Here is an 18,689-nt window from a genome sequence, read left to right on the forward strand (position 1 = left end):
TCTGAGGACAGGAGCCTGTTCTACATTTTTATGTCACCCAAAGTATGAAGCCTAATAATGCAATATTATATTACACCATACCTCCCACCTCTGCCATGTACCATACTGAACTCCCCGTTCCTTGAACACATCGGATCCTTTCATAATGCCAGGCCTTTATACATATATGTTCTTTCTTCTGCCTGAAATGCTTTATCTTCTCATTGTCCATTTTCATAACTTGGAAAATTTTTGTTTTTATTTTAGCAGGCAGCTTGGAAAGTTTATTTCTCTAGGTAACTATAGACCAGACACTGGTATATAGATAGATACTGATCCACGAAGTCATATTCACTGGTCTGTGGTGAAAATGTGTGACTTTATTCTGAAATTTAGAACTTCTCACGTGTGTATGTGTAAACGTCCTTGCATTTAGTGAAACAATCAGAATAACTGTTGCTTTTCTTATTTGTTTGCCTGTTTTAACACACTGATTTGGCAAATTCAAAAGTTGTCATCACTATGCTAGTCCTCAAGTTTTTCTTAACCTGACAGATCTGTGAAATCCAAGCACCCCACCAAGTGGCTCTCTCCAGTAAATGGTCAGTGCTCCAGCCTCTTCCCTCACTTCCACCAGGTACTATAAGTTTGTCAAGCCCATTAGACAAACTTCCACCAGGTACTATAAATTACACATACATGTAAGTTTCCCTGTTGAGACCCTGAGCTCCTTGAAGCAGGAGCTGTGCTCATCCCAGTGCCTGATGTGTAGAAGGCAGACAAATGTTTAGCATCTACGCACTATATTATAGTTTATGTCTTTTCATATATATTTTGTATTTGATTGTATCTTTACCAAAACCTTATAGTAATTATTGAGCAAACAAAGCACAGAGATATTCAAAACTCAAACAAAACCACAAACTTAGTACATGATCAAAGCAACAGACTGTGGAAATATTAATTGAAATCTTTAGGCTCTACAATATCAATTTAATTTCTCTAAGATGTACTTGATTTACATACATTATACTTTCACTGAGACTATAATAATAGTATCTATCTAACAAGGGAACAATTATTATCCTCATTTTACTAATGAGGAAACTGAAGCACAGAGATAGGGTCAGTATTTGTACAAGGTTAAATACTGGCAGCTAAATGGGGTTATACTCCACAGTACCCTGAAGCACAGCATACTTCCCCAAGTCTGTTCAGAGCCTTTCAGGTGATCTGAGATGCCCCATTCATAAGGCTTCTTTTCAGGCCTTCTGAAAACATGAAAGAAATTATGCCAATTCTTGTTCTTTGGAAATATTTATAGATTATCCATTCACTTAAAATCTACTTATCAAACAAAATACACATATATTGTTCAAAAAATTCAGGTTAGTAGGGGACTTCCCTGGTGGTGCAGTGGTTAAGAATCTGCCTGCCAATGAAGGGGACATGGGTTTGAGCCCTGGTCCGGGAAGATTCCACATGCCATGGAGCAACCAAGCCCGTGCGCCACAACTACTGAGCCTGTGCTCTAGAGCCAGCGAGCCACAACTACTGGGCCCGTGTGCCACAACTACTGAAGCCGGCGTGCCTAGAGACCATGCTCCACAACAAGAGAAGCCACTGCAATGAGAAGCCCAGGCACTGCAACGAAGAGTAGCCCCCACTCTCCACAACTAGAGAAAAGCCCGTGTGCAGCAACGAAGACCCAATGCAGCCAAAAATAAATAAATAAATTTATATTAAAAAAAATTCAAGTAGTGCTATAAAGTTATGAGAAAAAACCCATCATACCATCATGCCCTAACTGCTACCCTCCCACCTCACACATCCACCAGTCCTGCAATGCAGAGGCAACTATTTCCAAGCCTTTCATTTATATGTGCTAAATCTTCTGGTATTTACTTCCATATTTATAAATGGTAGCTTTATATTGCCATTTCTGCACTTAATAGTTTTAGATGATATCTCTGATTTCCTATTTTGGAAAAAGAAAATTCAGCATTATTAAACCAGTATAATACCTCCTTTCCTCTCTTTCTTCCCCACATCCCCCAAACATGATTTTACATAACTTTGGGATAAGTTATTATTCATTATTAAGACTGTGTAAAAAAATTGTGCCATTGTACATCTTAGAGTGGCAGAAATCCAGAACACTGACAACACCAAATGCAGGCAAGGATGTGGAACAACAGGGACTCTCATTCATTGCTGGTGGAATACAAAATGTTACAGCTGCTTTGGAAGACGGTTTGCCCGTTTCTTACAAAACTAAACATACTCAACATATGAACCAGCAACGTGCTCCTTGGTATTGACCCAAATGAGTTGAAAATTTATGTCCATACCGAAAACCTACACAAGAATGTTTATAGCAGTTTTATTTATAATTGCCAAAATGTGGAAGCAACCAATATATCCTTCAGGAGATGAGTGGATAAGTAAACGGTGGTACATCCAGACAATGGAATATTATTCAGCACTAAAATGAAATGAGCTATAAAACTATGAAAAGACATGCAGGAACCTTAAATGCATATTACTAAGTGAAAAAGTCAATCTGAAAGCCACATGCTACATGATTCCAACTATGTGACATTCTGGAAAAGCCAAAACTATGGAGATAGTACAAAGATCAATGGTTGCCAGGCACTAATGGGGAGGGAAGGATGAACAGGTAGAGCACAGAAGAATTTTGGGGCAATGAAACTATTCTGTATGATGCTATAACTGTGGATACATGTCATTATTCATTTGTCAAAACCCACAGACTGTACAACACTGAGTGAACCCTAATGTAAACTATGGATATTGGGTGACAATGATGTGTCAGTGTAGGTTCAAGTGTAAGGAATGTACCACTCTGGTATAGGTGGTCATAGTTGGGGAGACTGCACGTGTGCGAACAAGGAGCACGTGGAAACCCTCTGTCCTTTCCACTCAATTTTGCTGTGAATCTAAAAATTCTCTAAAAAATAAATCTGTTTAAAAAAATGTGGATTTTTTGATGATGGCCATTCTGACTGGTGTGAGGTGATACCTCATTGTAGTTTTGATTTGCATTTCTCTAATGATTAGTGATGTTGAGCATCCTTTCATGTGTTTGTTGGCAATCTGTATATCTTCTTTGGAGAAATGTCTATTTAGCTCTTCTGCCCATTTTTGGATTGGGTTGTTTGTTTTTTTTGATATTGAGCTGCATGAGCTGCTTGTATATTTTGGAGATTAATCCTTTATAAATTGCTTCGTTTGCAAATATTTTCTCCCATTCTGAGGGTTGTCTTTTTGACACGGAAGCAACCTAAGTGTCCATTGACAGATGAATGGATAAAGAAAATGTGGCACATATATGCAATGGAATATTACTCAGCCATAAAAAGGAACGAAATTGAGTTATTTGTAGTGAGGTGGGTGGACCTAGAGCCTGTCATACAGAGTGAAGTAAGTCAGAAAGAGGAAAACAAATACCATATGCTAACACATATATATGGAATCTAAAAAAAAAAAAAGGTTCTGAAGAACCTAGGGGCAGGACGGGAATAAAGATGCAGGCATAGAGTGTGGACTTGAGGACACAGGGAGGGAGAAGGGTAAGCTGGGACAAAGTGAGAGGGTGGCACAGACATATATACACTACCAAGTGTAAAAGAGATAGCTCTTGGGAAGCAGTTGCATAGCACAGGGAGATCAGCTTGGTGCTTGTGACCACCTAAAGGGGTGGGATAGGGAGGGTGGGAGGAATACGCAAGAGGGAGGAGATATGGAGATATATGTATACGTATAGCTGATTCACTTTGTTATACAGCAGAAACTAACACACCATTGTAAAGCAATTATACTCCAATAAAGATGTTAAAAAAATGTTGTCCATATCTTAGCCACATGATATACTATGATTACATGTCTTTTCTTGTGCATTTTTTCCCCTTGTAGTTGATCACTGTTTTGTTTTGTCATGGGTTTTTCTACATTCCTAACATTAATGCTTCCTAAACTCCCCATTAGCACTGTAAAATCACAACTGATTTTGTTTTTCATTTTCAAACACACCATATTCTATCAGATACATTCTTTTCCTGAAGACTCTCCTCTTGGAAGCCCCATTTTTTTCTGCAAAAATATGGACTGACTGTTCTCTAGATGTGTTTTATAAGTGTCATGCCTTGAATTCCTTTAACCATAATTCTGAAAATTTGCTTTGCTTTTCTATTGGATGAAATCTTCTGTTTCTTGGGTCCCCTATATGCCTTTTTCTGGATTTATTCCTTAATTTTTGTGGAGAATGTCTTCTGGATCTTTTCTGAGAAAGGATGTAAATAAATTTTTGAGACCTTGCATGTCTGCTAATATCTTCATTCTATACTCATTTAATTGATAGATTGGATGGGTGTAGAATTCTAAATAATAATTTTTCTAAATACTTTCCCTTTGGCTTCTGAAGATATAGATAGTTTCAAGGTCTTCTACCATTTAAGGTTGCTGTATAAAGTCAGACATCATTCTTATTTGTAACTCTTTGTATGTAACCACTGTATGTATTTTAAAAAATCCTGGAAGCTTAAAGGATCTTTTTTTTTTCCCCTCCTGTTCTGAAATTACACAATAGTGAGTCTTTTTTTGATGAGTTATGTCTACTGAAAATATCTGGCCTTCAATTTTGGGAAATCTTATATTTCATCGTTTCTGTTTTCTCTAGTCTCTCATCTTGGAATCCTATTACTCTGATGGTTAACCTCTTGTACTAACTTCTAATATTCTTAACATTTCCATCCTATTTTCAGTCTTTTGAACGTCTCCTTTTTTTATTTTATATTTTTGGTTTTATATCTCTAGAGGAAGACAATACAATACAAAGTCTCAAAATAACTCTATAGTTTTTGATTTCAAGTGTCCAGCTTTCACTTGAAACTTACCAGGCATACCAGGAGACAACACCAAGACTAAAACAGGCAATAGAAACAGACCTACAGGAGAGTCACATATTGGAATTATGAGCCATGGCCTTTAAAAATAACTCTGATTAATATATTTCAGGAATTAGATAACAAAATAAAGAATTTCAGTTGAGGAAAGGAAACTATAAAAAAGAATGTAATAAAATTCTAGAATCAAAAAAATAATAACTGAAATTAAGAATGTTAAAGTATGTATTCATTCAGCTCCTTACTAAATAGCCAAAGAAACGCCTACATATATGCTCCAAGAGAAATGTAGAATGATTCAAGTAGCACTATTGGAAATAGCCTAAAATGGAAAAATTAATTGTGGAATATACATACAATGGCATACTATACAGTACTGAAGGTCAGCACCAATATAGTTGAATCTCTATGTGTACTGGGAAGAATGTATTTATGAAGGAGTATGTACCATATGATTCCATTTATATAAAGTTCAAAAATAGGTAAAATTAATATGTGGTGTTAGAGGTAAGGATAGAGTTACCTCTCAGAAGAAGGAAGGAAGGAAGATGGCTATGATTGGGATGGGACATTAAGAGGGCTTCTAGGCTGCTTGTAATGTTCTATTTCTTGATCTGGGTGGTGGTTAACAAATGTGCTCACTTTATGGTAATTCCTCATGCTGTATGCCTACAATTTATAAATGTTTCTATATGTATATAAAAGTTTATAATATAATATACTTCAATAAAATGTTTACTGGAGTAAAGCAGGAAAAATTATTATTTTATAGATGCAATATCTGTTCTTAACTCTGAGAAAAACATGTATCTATTCCTAACTTACCTATTTACTTCTTCCTATTAGTTTTGGTGTCTATCTACCATATATTCGATGTACCTGAGTTCAGGCACTCTACTTTAGTGTCTCTAGAGGATAAAGGTCCTGTTGCATGGTTATATGGAGTTGGAGAGGGGATCTGGGGTCCTATACCAACCGATACAGAATTCTAACCAATCTACCTGTTTTTAGCCATACCGTTTATCCCTGTCTATAGCAGTACCTAGGGCTGACAGTTCTTTTTTTTTCTTCTTCTTTTTTTAACATGGTAACTGTGTTAATATTGTTATAGTTTATTTTAAAAAAAAGATATGTTCCAAGGGTACAGCATTATAATTTGACACCTGTATACACTATAAAGTAATCACTACCACAAGTCTAGTTACCCCCTTCACCATAGAGTTGACCCCCTTCACCCATTTTGCCCACTCCCCCAACCTCTTCCCCTCTGGTAATTACCAATCTGATCTCTGTATCTAGGAGTTTGTTTTTGTTTTATTTTGTTTGCTCATTTGTTTTGTGTTTTTAGATTCCCCATATAAGTGAAATTATACAGTATTTGTCTTTCTCCATCTGACTTATTTCACTTAGCATAATACCTTCAAGGTTCATCCAGGTGTTGCAAGTGGCAGGATTTTGTTCTTTTTTGTGGCTGAGTAGAATTCCACTGTGTGTATATACCACAACATCTTTATTTATTCATCCATCAATAGACACTTAGGCTGTTTCCATATCTTGGTTATTGTAAATAATGCTGCAATGAACATAGGGATGCATACATCTTAATGTTTTTGTTTTCTTCAGATAAATACCCAGAAGTGCAATATCTGGATCATATGGTAGTTCTCTTCTTAATTATTTGAGGAATCTCCATGCTGTTCTCCATAGTGGCTTCACTGATTTACAGTCCCACCAACAGTGTATGAGGGTTCCTTTTTCTCCACATCCTTTCCAGCATTTGTTATTTCTTGTCTTTTTGATAACAGTCAATCTTAGAGATCTGAGGTGATATCTCATTGTTGTTTTGATTTGCATTTCCCTAGTAATTAGTGATGCTGAACATCTTTTCATGTGCCTGTTGGCCATCTGTATGTCTTCTTTGGAAAAATGTTTATTCAGACCCTCTGCCCATTTTTTAATCAGGTTTGTTGTTGTTGTCTGTATTCTTTTTTTTTTTTTTTTTGGTTGTGTTGTGTCTTCATTGTGGTGTGCGGGCTTTTCCTTGAGGTGGCTTCTCTTGTTGCAGAGCATAGGCTCTAGGCGTGCAGGCTTCAGTAGTTGCAGCATGCAGGCTCAGTAGTTGCAGCACACGGGCTCTAGGATGTGTAGGCTCAGTAGTTGTGGCTTGTGGGCTCCAGAGTACAGGCTCAGTACTGTGGCACACAGGCTTAGATGCTCCACGGCATGTGGGATCTTCCTGGATCAGGGATCGAACCTGTGTCCCCTGCATTGGCAGGCGGATTCTTAACCACTGCAACACCAGGGAAGTCCCTTGTCTGTATTCTTTACGTATTTTGGACATTAACCACTTACTGGATATATGATTTGCAAATATCTCCTCCTGTTCAGTAGGGTGCCTTTTATTTCGATGATGAGTTCCTTTGTTGTGCAGAAGCGTGTTAGCTTGATGCAGTTCCATTTGTTTATTTTTGCTTTTGTTTCCCTTGCCTTTGGAGTCAGTTCCACAAAAACATCACTAAGAACAATGTCAATGAGGTTACTGTGTTTTCTTCTGGGAATTTTATGGATTCAGGTCTTACATTCAAGTCTTTAATCCATTTTGAGTTAGCTTTAATGTATGGTGTAAAATAGTGGTCTAGTTACATTTTGCATGTGGCTATCCAGTTTTCCCAGCACCATTCACTGAAGAGACTATCCTTTCTCCACTGTATGTTCTTTTTTTTTTTTTTGCGGTACACGGGCCTCTCACTATTGTGGCCTCTCCCGTTGCAGGGCACAGGCTCCGGAAGCGCAGGCTCAGCAGCCATGGCTCACAGGCCCAGCCGCTCCACGGCATGTGGGATCTTCCCGGACCGGGGCACGAACCCATATCCCCTACATCGGCAGGCGGACTCTCAACCACTGTGCCACCAGGGAAGCCCCACTGTATGTTCTTTGCTCCTTTGTTGTAAATTAATTGTCCACATATGTGTGGGTTTATTTCTGGGCTCTCAATTCTGCTTCATTGATCTGTGTATCTGTTCTTATGGTAGTACCATACTGTTTTGATTACTAGAGCTTTGCAGTCGAGCTTGAAATCAAGAAGCATGATACCTTCAGCTTTGTTCTTCTTTCTCAAGATTGTTCTGGCTATTTGAAATCTTCTGTGGTTCCATACAAATTTTAGAATTATCTGGTCTAGTTCTGCAGGACGAACCTGCGTCCCCTGCATCGGCAGGCGGACTCTCAACCACTGCGCCACCAGGGAAGCCCTAATCTGCCAATTTTTGATTCATTTTTTTCCTTACATTTATTAAAAGTATTAATTAGGTTATGATTTACCTCTTATGATCTGATGTAGAATTCACCTATATTTCTATAAATTTTGAGGTTTCTTATTAGCTGGGTGCCATTTTTTTTTTAATGAAATCTTTCACTTGTATAGCCTTTAAGTGGTATATGAGTGGCCATACTTCCTGGCTTATGATCTTTTTGGGGAACTGTAAATGCGTTGCTGTGTTTTATTATCAAATGAAATTTACAGTGTCCTGTTCCACAGAATGAAACACAGAAGGATTTCACAGGCACTCATCCAGATGGAGCACAAATCTAAAGTCTACATGCAAACTTCTAAGAAATCACCTTTGCCATCTTATGTGCAGTCCTGTTTCCTGGGTTTCTAGAAGAATTGATTTTGTTAAAAATAATCCCAGACGAAAATCAAAAAGAAGCATCAGTAGTCTCTCAATACTTTCAGTTGTTTAAAACTATCTTAGCAGGAGAGTTTGTGCTGCTTTATGAATTCTAGATGGCTCAGTTTCCTTCAGAGTATATTCATTAATTGTTTAATGAGTAATTAATGTATTATTTCCAGTCTCTTTAGAAATAATATGAGGAATAACTCAACCATCTTTCTATTTTAACATGATCATTAGAAAATTAATATAGTAATATAATTTCAGTCAAGATGAATAAGCTCTAGAGATGTGCTGTACAACACTGTACCTACAGTCAACAATAACATATTGTATACTTTAAAATTTGTTGAAATAGGTCTCATGTTAAGTGTTCTTTCCACAATTAAATAGAGCAAGATAAATTTTCAAAAACCACTACCATGTACTCTTACTGTCCAAAGGCATGTCTAAATTTTTTAAAAATTGAAGAACTAAAAAATCTTGATAGCAGCTTGAACATACCGTCTTTATCAGCAGTGTCTTGAGGCCTGCATTTTAAAGTGAAGATCTTCCGTAGCTTACAGTTAGCTGAGACAATAATTCCATCCAGTGACTGGAAAACTGCTCCTTTGAATATTTCACTGGTAAATGCCACCAAGTCAATGCATAGATTGCACCACTAAAATTAAAAAAGGAAAGACGAGTAAGTACCATGTAAAATCACATAAATGAAATGCAAAGTACAGAATTGAGGCAATCGTCTGGGTCGACCAGCCCCAAACCAATTTTCCCCTTTAGGCAAATCTCTCTGTTTTGGCTTCAATTTTCTTAAAAATTGTCTTGATTCTTCCAAAGAAATCATCATGATCTAAACTGTACACTGGTCATCTGGCTAAAGAGTTCCCATTGTGAGACAAGGCTTTGACAACTTAGGGAGGTAACTCTAGATCAGTAGGCAGTATGCTAGTGGGAAGCTAACTGTAGGTGCATTAGACCACTTAAATCTTGAAAATCAAGGATAAGTAGCCAATTGTTCCTTCAAGAGGACTAATTTGATCACAATTAGCCACTTATATTTGTTTAAAAAAAAGCACAGATGAAACTGAAATTAGAAGCTGGGTCTAAACTGCAGCCATTGCTGTTTATTCATAAACAATTAACCTACTGTACAGAAATAGATTCTTCTAAAGAATTTGTAATTATGCCAGGTATTTGCCAATTTTTAAAGTACTCTTGCAGGGACTAATTTCTGCCCATTAAACAATTAGACCCCTCAATACTTCATCACATAAATTCTCTAAATGGTCTTACTAAGTTAAAGAAAAGGAGCAAATAATCGTTTAGTAAAAAATTATGACATATATAAGACAGCAGGGCAAAAGCAGAAAAAAGAATTTTTGCAGTTAAAAGAAAAGCAGTATTTAAAATTGTCTGTGCTAAATATAGATCAATGGAACAGGATAGAAAGCCCAGAGATAAACCCACGCACATATGGTCACCTTATCTTTGATAAAGGAGGCAGGAATGTACAGTGGAGAAAGGACAGCCTCTTCAATAAGTGGTGCTGGGAAAACTGGACAGGTACATGTAAAAGTATGAGATTAGAACACTCCCTAACACCATACACAAAAATAAGCGCAAAATGGATTAAAGACCTAAATGTAAGGCCAGAAACTATCAAACTCTTAGAGGAAAACACAGGCAGAACACTCTATGACATAAATCACAGCAAGATCCTTTTTGACCCACCTCCTAGAGAAATGGAAATAAAAACAAAAATAAACAAATGGGACCTAATGAAACTTCAAAGCTTTTGCACAGCAAAGGAAACCATAAACAAGACCAAAAGACAACCCTCAGAATGGGAGAAAATATTTGCAAATGAAGCAACGGACAAAGGATTAATCTCCAAAATTTACAAGCAGCTCATGCAGCTCAATAACAAAAAAACAAACAACCCAATCCAAAAATGGGCAGAAGACCTAAATAGACATTTCTCCAAAGAAGATATACAGATTGCCAACAAACACATGGAAGAATGCTCAACATCATTAATCATTAGAGAAATGCAAATCAAAACGACAATGAAATATCATCTCACACCGGTCAGAATGGCCATCATCAAAAAATCTAGAAACAATAAATGCTGGAGAGGGTGTGGAGAAAAGGGAACACTCTTGCACTGCTGGTGGGAATGTGAATTGGTACAGCCACTATGGAAGTTCCTTAAAAAACTACAAATAGAACTACCATATGACCCAGCAATCCCACTATTGGGCATATACCCTGAGAAAACCATAATTCAAAAAGAGTCATGTACCAAAATGTTCATTGCAGCTCTATTTACAATAGCCCGGAGATGGAAACAACCTAAGTGTCCATCATCGGATGAATGGATAAAGAAGATGTGACACATATATACAATGGAATATTACTCAAACATAAAAAGAAACGAAATTGAGTTATTTGTAGTGAGGTGGATGGACCTGGAGTCTGTCATACAGAGTGAAGTAAGTCAGAAAGAGAAAGACAAATACCGTATGCTAACACATATATATGGAATCTAAGAAAAAATAAATGTCATGAAGAACCTAGGGGTAAGATGGGAATAAAGACACGACCTACTAGAGAATGGACTTGAGGATATGGGAAGGGGGGAGGGTAAGCTGTGACAAAGTGAGAGAGTGGCATGGACATATATACACTACTAAACGTAAAATAGATAGCTAGTAGGAAGCAGCTGCATAGCACAGGGAGATCAGCTTGGTGCTTTGTGACCACCTGGATGGGTGGGATAGGGAGGGTGGGAGGGAGGGAGACGCAAGAGGGAGGAGATATGGGAACATATGTATATGTATAACTGATTCACTTTGTTATAAAGCAGAAACTAACACACCCTTGTAAAGCAATTATAGTCCAATAAGGATGAAAAAGAAAAAATTTAAAAAAAGAAAATAAAATTGTCTCTGATTAAAATATTAGGCTCCTCCATTATTTGCTTAGAAGCACAGTTTACATAAGGTCTATTTTATTAACTTATCAAAATGAAAAGATATATTAATTGATAAAGGAAATAATGATGTCATTTTAAAAGTCAAATTCCATTTAGAAGTATTGATTTTAATATGCAGGAGAACCTGAGCTTGTTTCCATAGTAGAAAAGTAAAAGAGACTGCAGTAAATTATTGATTAAATATGTAAAATTATTTTCTTTGTAGATGTCTCAACAGTAACATTTTATTCCTAGGTGATGAGAATGCTCTGGTCTTTTGGGGAAAAAGGAGTCAGTTGTAATAAAAGGTAGGAGGTAGGATTGAGTGTGATGTAACAATGAGACTGGCTCGACCAGCAGAATGGTGCGCTCTGGGGAGGTGTGGGAAGTAATGTTGGATAGGGCAGTGAGGCCAGGTTCTGGAGGAGCTGGAAGATCAAGAAGAGAAACTTGGATCCCAGAGGGTCAAGTGTCACTGTGGTTCTTGAAGGAGAATTGAGAAAAGTAGAGTATTGGAAGTCTGGACTAACTCTGATGCAGGAATGTTTGGGGTGGTAGGCAGAAGGCTGAGGCAGAGTAGAGACAGACTGAGGCACAGAAGCACCAATTAGTCTCCACCAGTCATTTAAGCATGAAGTGAGGAGGGTCTGGTTTGAAGGCTAGCATAGGAAGTGAAATGTAAGGGACAAATCCAGTATGCATGCCACATGGTGAAACATCAGGGCTTGGTAAAATTCAGGTTATATGGAGGTATGGGGTTTCCAGCTATCCAACACTAATTATTAACATTATTATACTAGCGTTATTATTGTTGTTACAAATTTGGGTTCCATTCCTTAAAAACTTAACATTATGCCCCAATTCCAATCTTTCAGCTGGTTTTTCCCATCAGGAATCCCATTCATCCATTCTTCCCCACAGGTGTTAAGTGCTTATCAGGTGTTAGACACGGGCTTAACGAAAGTTTTATACAAAATGTATCCCTTTGTCACTTTTCCACTCATGCAATCATACTGCCAACTTCTAACCCTTTTTTCTCTCTGTATTTTAAAATAATACCCCTTGATTCATCAATTTTAGACATTATCTGCTGACTTCCTATTATGGTAGATAAGATTTTTAGCTCACTTATACACCTAACTTTCCTGACTCCATCCTCCCTAGATAATTATCTCTCATTCTTCTCTTTCTCTCTTTTATTTAAAATTCATATTCTGTGTTTTCCTTATTGTGACTATGTAAATATTGTACACATCTGAGCCAAGTGATGCTCTATGATTACCTTTCCTTTCCTTATGCAACTTCTTTAGATTTCTAGAGTTAATAACTGCTTTTTAAATTATCTTTTTTTGTTTGAAATAAATATTTTGAGTCTTCCTACATCTAGGAAATGCTTGGAGGTGACAACTGAGTTTTGTTTTGAACAACTAATAAGGGCTTCCAGGCCCAGGGAGGTATGGGAATGTGCTGGGCATTTTTTCTCAGGACCCTCCCCCTTTATTCTCTGCTTAGATAAACCCTCCAGCTGGCTGCACCTGAAGACCCAATCAGAATCTGCCAGATCTGCTTGGGAATTGGTGTCGACCTCCTTTAAACAGCACAAGTCCAGGAAACCAGGCCCTTACCTTCTACACCCACTTTTTCTCTTTTTTTCCACAGTTTTATTGAGAAACAATTGACATCACTGTATAAGTTTAAGGTGTACAGCATGATGATTTGATTTACGTGTATTGTGAAATGATTACCACAATAGATTTAGTTAACATCCATCATCTCATACAGATACAACAGAAAGAAAAAAAACCATTTCTCCTTGTGATGAGAACTCTCAGGATCTACTCTCTTAACAACTTTCCTATATAGCTCATCAGCAGTGTTAACTATAGTCACCATGCTGTACGTTACATCCCTAGTGTTTATTTATCTTATAACTAGAAGTTTGTACCTTCTGATTACCTTCCTTCAATTCCTGCTCTGCCCTCACACCCACCCCCCACTACATCTAGTAGCCACAAATCTGTCTCTTTTTCTATGAGTCTGGTGGTTTTTGTTTTGCTTTGTTTTCATTAGAGTCCACATATAAGTGAGATCATACAGTACTTATCCTTCTCTATCTGACTTACTTCACTTAGCATAAAATGCCATCAAGGTCTATCCATGTTGTTGCAAATGGTACGATTTTCTCACTTTTTTATGGCTGAAAAATATTCCATTGTACATATATGCCACAACTTCTTTATCTATTCATCTATAGACAGACACAGGTTGTTTCCATGTCTTGGCTCTTGTAGATAATGCTACAATGAATATGGGGGTACAGATATCTTTTTGAGTTAGTGCTTTTGTTTCCTTTGACTATGTTCCCAGAAGTGGAATTGCTGGATCATTTGGTAGTTCTATTTTTAAGTTTTTGAGGAACCTCCATACTGTTTTCCATAGTGGTTATACCAATTTACAATCCCACCAACAAAGCACAAAGGTTCCCTTTCCTCTGCAACCATACACATTTATCTCTTGTCTTTTTGATGATACCCATTCTAACAGGTATGAGTTATATCTCACTGTGGTTTTAGTTTGCAATTACTTAATGACTAGTGATGTTGAGCATTTTTTCATATACCTGTTGGCTTTTTGTATATCTTCTTTGGAAGAATGTCTATTCAGGTCCTTTGTCCATTTTAATTGGATTGTTTTTTTGCTATTGAGTTGTATGAGTTCTTTGCATACTTTTTGATATTAACTCCTTATCAGATATATGGCTTGCAAATATTTTTTCCATTTTATAGGTTGTCTTTTCACTTTGTTAATGGTTTCTTTTGCTGTGCAGAAGCTTTTTAGTTTGATGTAATCCCAGTTGTTGTTTACTTTTGATTTTGTGGCTTGTGTTGTAGGTGTGATTTATATACTTCTTATATATCCTAGTCAAACTGCTTTTATTCCCTCTGCTTGGACTTCATGCTTCATGGAAAGTACTCAACAAATAATGGTATGCATGTGTGTGTATGAATATACGAAGACATGCATATACATACATGCCTACACAAATACTTTCAATCTTTCATTATATCATCATTTGACAAACACCATAAATGTGTGAGAACTGGTAAGTTATTTAGTGAATCCATCTCTTAGAAGTACAGATGGGAGTAATTCCTGAAAAAGATGGGAATATCTTTCACAAATCTTCCTTGGTTAGAGGAAACAGAAAATTTTTTTTTAGTTTAGTGGATAGAAATTTTTTTTTTGGTTTAGCTGATATTTCTAAAGGTTACAATTTTCATAAGCTTCCACAAATAACTCATTATTCATATAAATTCTGTGATAATTTTCTGAAGTTTTAGAAAAGACTATGAACTCTCTACTATCAACAGGTGGGTTATCTGAATTACAGCTGATCTTTATAAAATATTTTCATTATCCTTGGGGATATCATTCACTCTTTTTTTTTTTTTTTTTTTTTTTTTTTTTGCGGTAGGCGGGCCTCTCACTGTTGTGGCCTCTCCCCCTGCGGAGCACAGGCTCCGGACGCGCAGGCTCAGCGGCCATGGCTCACGGGCCTAGCCGCTCCGCGGCATGTGGGATCTTCCCAGACCGGAGCACGAACCCGTGTCCCCTGCATCGGCAGGCGGACTCTCAACCACCGCGCCACCAGGGAAGCCCCTATCATTCACTCTTAAAATCCCTTTTTTGACATTTTTCTTGATCTCTAATCACTTTATTCCTATGTGCAACTCTAGGCCATCAGGGAAGAGCTCTTGATCTAAAATATATATAATTATGGGTCCTTAAGAAATAAGCACAGGAAAGACAGCAATCTTGATAAAGAAGAGACAGTTCTGTTTAGTTTGTTTCTTGGATTGATAAGAGAGTTTATGGTATTTAGTTCCAGCATGGAATTTTACGTGAAACAACTGACTGCCAAAGGGTGAAAGCATTATTCAAAGCATCAGTTTCTAGTTTTTACTGAAATGTTTTGGCCATATGGCTTCACTGTACTGGTGAAACACATGCATGCACGTGCACACACCCCCGCCCCCGCGTGCACACACACATTCAAGAGCTTGCAATAACAAGCGCTTGGTTGTCCCAGAACTCTTTTGATTTCCTGTGCCCCTATTCTCTGCCAATACCATAGGAAAGATCTGAAGACAACTGGATTCATTTTGCCTGTGTGTAAAGAGCCTGAGTCGCTAACAGTACACAGCTCTAGCCAGCATTGCCTTGCTAAAAAGGAATGACAAACAAAAAATTACAATTTCATAACCTAGAATTCCTAAAGTGCATCTTTTCCCAGAATTTTAGAACCTCATTCTGTTTTCATGCTCCTGAAATAACAAAAAACAAGGTTTTAAGACTTTTATTCTTGCTCCTTTTAAAATAATTTTTCACTTTAGCTTTAATTTCTCAAGAGAAAATCTGATTACAATGACTTTATCTATCTTTTTCACCATCATATTGTGTTTATTAAGTGGTGTAAGCAGAGATTGCAATAGTAATTTCCACATGGTCAGGGTAAGTAATTACCTATTACTAGTGTATTAAAAGCAATTTCTCCAGGAAAAGCAAATCACAAGCCCTTATATGGAGAGAGGGGAGTTGATGACTGGAGGTCGGGGCTGCCAGGGTAGTAGCTCATGGCTGAACCAAGGAAAGGCAAATTCCTTGTAGAAGTGTCATCATTATACCTGTTCAGCAATCAATCTCTACCTCCCAGTTCCTATCCTCCTCCAGCAAGCTATCTCTTCCTGAAACAGCTGTCCCATCTTTCTCTTGCTAATCCTCAAGTCACCCTTTCACTGTGCCCTTTGAAATCCTTACTACTGAAAAGTACCTATATTCTTTATATTCTTCTAAGGGTCCTACACACCTTACCTTAACTGAAACCTGGCTTTTCTCTGAGATATTACTTCCCCTTCAAGTCTGGAGTTGAAGTTCACTTACGCAGTTCACCTGTGCTTCTACAGCCCCCTATTTTTTTTTGTGTGTGTGGTACGCGGGCCTCTCACTGTTGGGGCCTCTCCCGTTGCGGAGCACAGGCTCCGGACACGCAGGCCCAGTGGCCATGGCTCACGGGCCCAGCCGCTCCGCGGCATGCGGGATCCTCCCGGACTGGGGCACGAACCTGTGTCCCCTGCATCGGCAGGCGGACTCTCAACCACTGCACCACCAGGGAAGCCCTACAGCCCCCTATTTTGAGGCCATGGGGCGGGGTGGCACTAGAAGAGAGTTTGCTCTTCTGACTGGGAACCCTATCTTCTTTGAAGCCTGAGGCATTGCAGAGACAGGCTCTTCCACCCTTTCAGCTTCACATCACGCCCCAGTCACTCCTACCTCCTCAGGTACACAAGAACCATCCTATACACACATTCCTGGAAAATACTGGGACCAGGTTCATCTTACCTTCTGATTCAACACCCTAAAAGTCCCTTAACCTTTTCTTAAAGTCTTCCTCTCCTCTTCACTCCTTAATCCACTCACATGGTCATATCTTGAGATTTAATTTAATTACCCTGAAATACTTTAAAAATTCTGAATTATATTCTATTCCTTTATCTGTCTGTCAACTCCCTCCAGTTAACCTCTACTGACAACACCTTTTAAATATATTCCTCCGAGGGATGCAAGAGTTTGGGCCCTGGAGCCAAACTGTCTGGATTTGGATTCCAGTTCCACCACTTACTAGTTATATAATCTTTGCAGTTACTTGTCCTCTCTGTGACTCTCTTTCCTTATTTGTAAAATCGTGATAATAACGACACATCTCTCATACAGTTGTTAGGATTCAATGTTTAAATACATGTAAGCACTTCTAATAGTGTGTAGCATATGGTAAATGCTCAATGTATGTTAACCATATGATCTTTTTGACGTTCTTACTGTGAAATTCATAGACTTTGAGGGTGCAGTTCAATGAGTTTTGACCATTTCATACATCTGTATACCATACCCTATCAAGATATAGAACATTTCGATCACTGCAGACCGATCTTTTGTGCAGCTCTCCTATCAATCTCAGCAGTCATACCGTTTAAGGACAAGTACTAACTTCTTTCACTTTAGATCAGTTTTGTCTATTCAATTACTTTATATAAATGAAATCACAGTAAATGGCTTCTTAGAGTTAGGCTAAGATTTGAGGTTCATCAGTGTTCTTGCATGTACTGGTAGTTCATTCTTGTTTTGCTGAGTAGGAGCTCACTATGAATAGACCACAATTTGTTTGTTCAGTCTTCTGTTGTTGGACACTTGCATTATTTCAAGATTTTGGCTATCATAAATAAAACTGTTGTGAAATTCAAATTTGTGTACATATATTTTCATTTCCTTGAATAGACATGAAGAAGTGGAACTGTTGGGTCAAAGGGTAAATGTTTAACTTTATGAGAAACTTCCAAAGGTATTTCCAAAGTGGTTATACCATTTTCCGTTACACTAGAAATTTATGAAATTGCTTTACATCTCAACAACATTTAGTATTTCCTGTCCCTCTTAATTTAGCCATTCTATTGGATGAAGTAGTGATGGTAACTGTGTTTTAAATCTGAATTTCCCTGACTGATGGTATAGAGCTCTTCTTCGTATGCTTATTTAACCAAATGTATAATCTTTGTTTAATTATTTTTGCCTTAAAAAGTTATGTCTCTTTATTATAGAGGTGTAGGATGTAGTCTGAATACAAGTCTTTTGTCAGTTATATGTATTAAGAATATTTTCTCCCAGTTTGTGCCTTGCTTATTCATTTTCTTAATAATATCTTTTTGATGAGCAGTTTTAAATTTTATTGAAGTCTATTTTGTCAATTAATTTTTTATTATGGTTAATGCTTTCTGGGTCCTAAGAAATCTCTTAAAGTAGCTCTTTAGTTTTAGTATTTACATTTAGGTATATGATTCATCTTAAATTAATTTTTGTGAATGGTATGAAGTATGGGTTGAGGTTCATTTTTCTTTCTTCTATATGAATACTCAGACGTTCCAGTTCTCAAAAAATTGCTCTGATGCCTTGGTTGAAAATCAACTGACTATACATGTGTGGGTGTATTTCTGAACTTTTTATTGGTATCTATGCCAAGAACATAATGTCTTCATTACTGTAAGCTTAAACCAAGTTTTGAAACCATGAGGAATAAATTTTCCT

General features: G+C 37.5%; 1 protein-coding gene across 13 annotated transcripts in view; it reads right to left on the reverse strand.

The window, feature by feature from the left end:
• The window catches only part of CFAP20DC (CFAP20 domain containing), a 276,608-nt gene that overhangs the window by 143,387 nt on the left and 114,532 nt on the right, over window positions 1-18,689 (reverse strand). For all 13 annotated transcript variants that reach the window (XM_060110977.1, XM_060110973.1, XM_060110975.1 and 10 more), the window contains one exon: window positions 9,083-9,239. In XM_060110977.1, coding sequence (XP_059966960.1) covers window positions 9,083-9,239 — 157 coding nt within the window. The remainder of the gene's footprint in view (window positions 1-9,082; window positions 9,240-18,689) is intronic.

Source organism: Mesoplodon densirostris, chromosome 10, assembly GCF_025265405.1.
Source record: "Mesoplodon densirostris isolate mMesDen1 chromosome 10, mMesDen1 primary haplotype, whole genome shotgun sequence".
Classification (NCBI taxonomy): domain Eukaryota; kingdom Metazoa; phylum Chordata; class Mammalia; order Artiodactyla; family Ziphiidae; genus Mesoplodon; species Mesoplodon densirostris.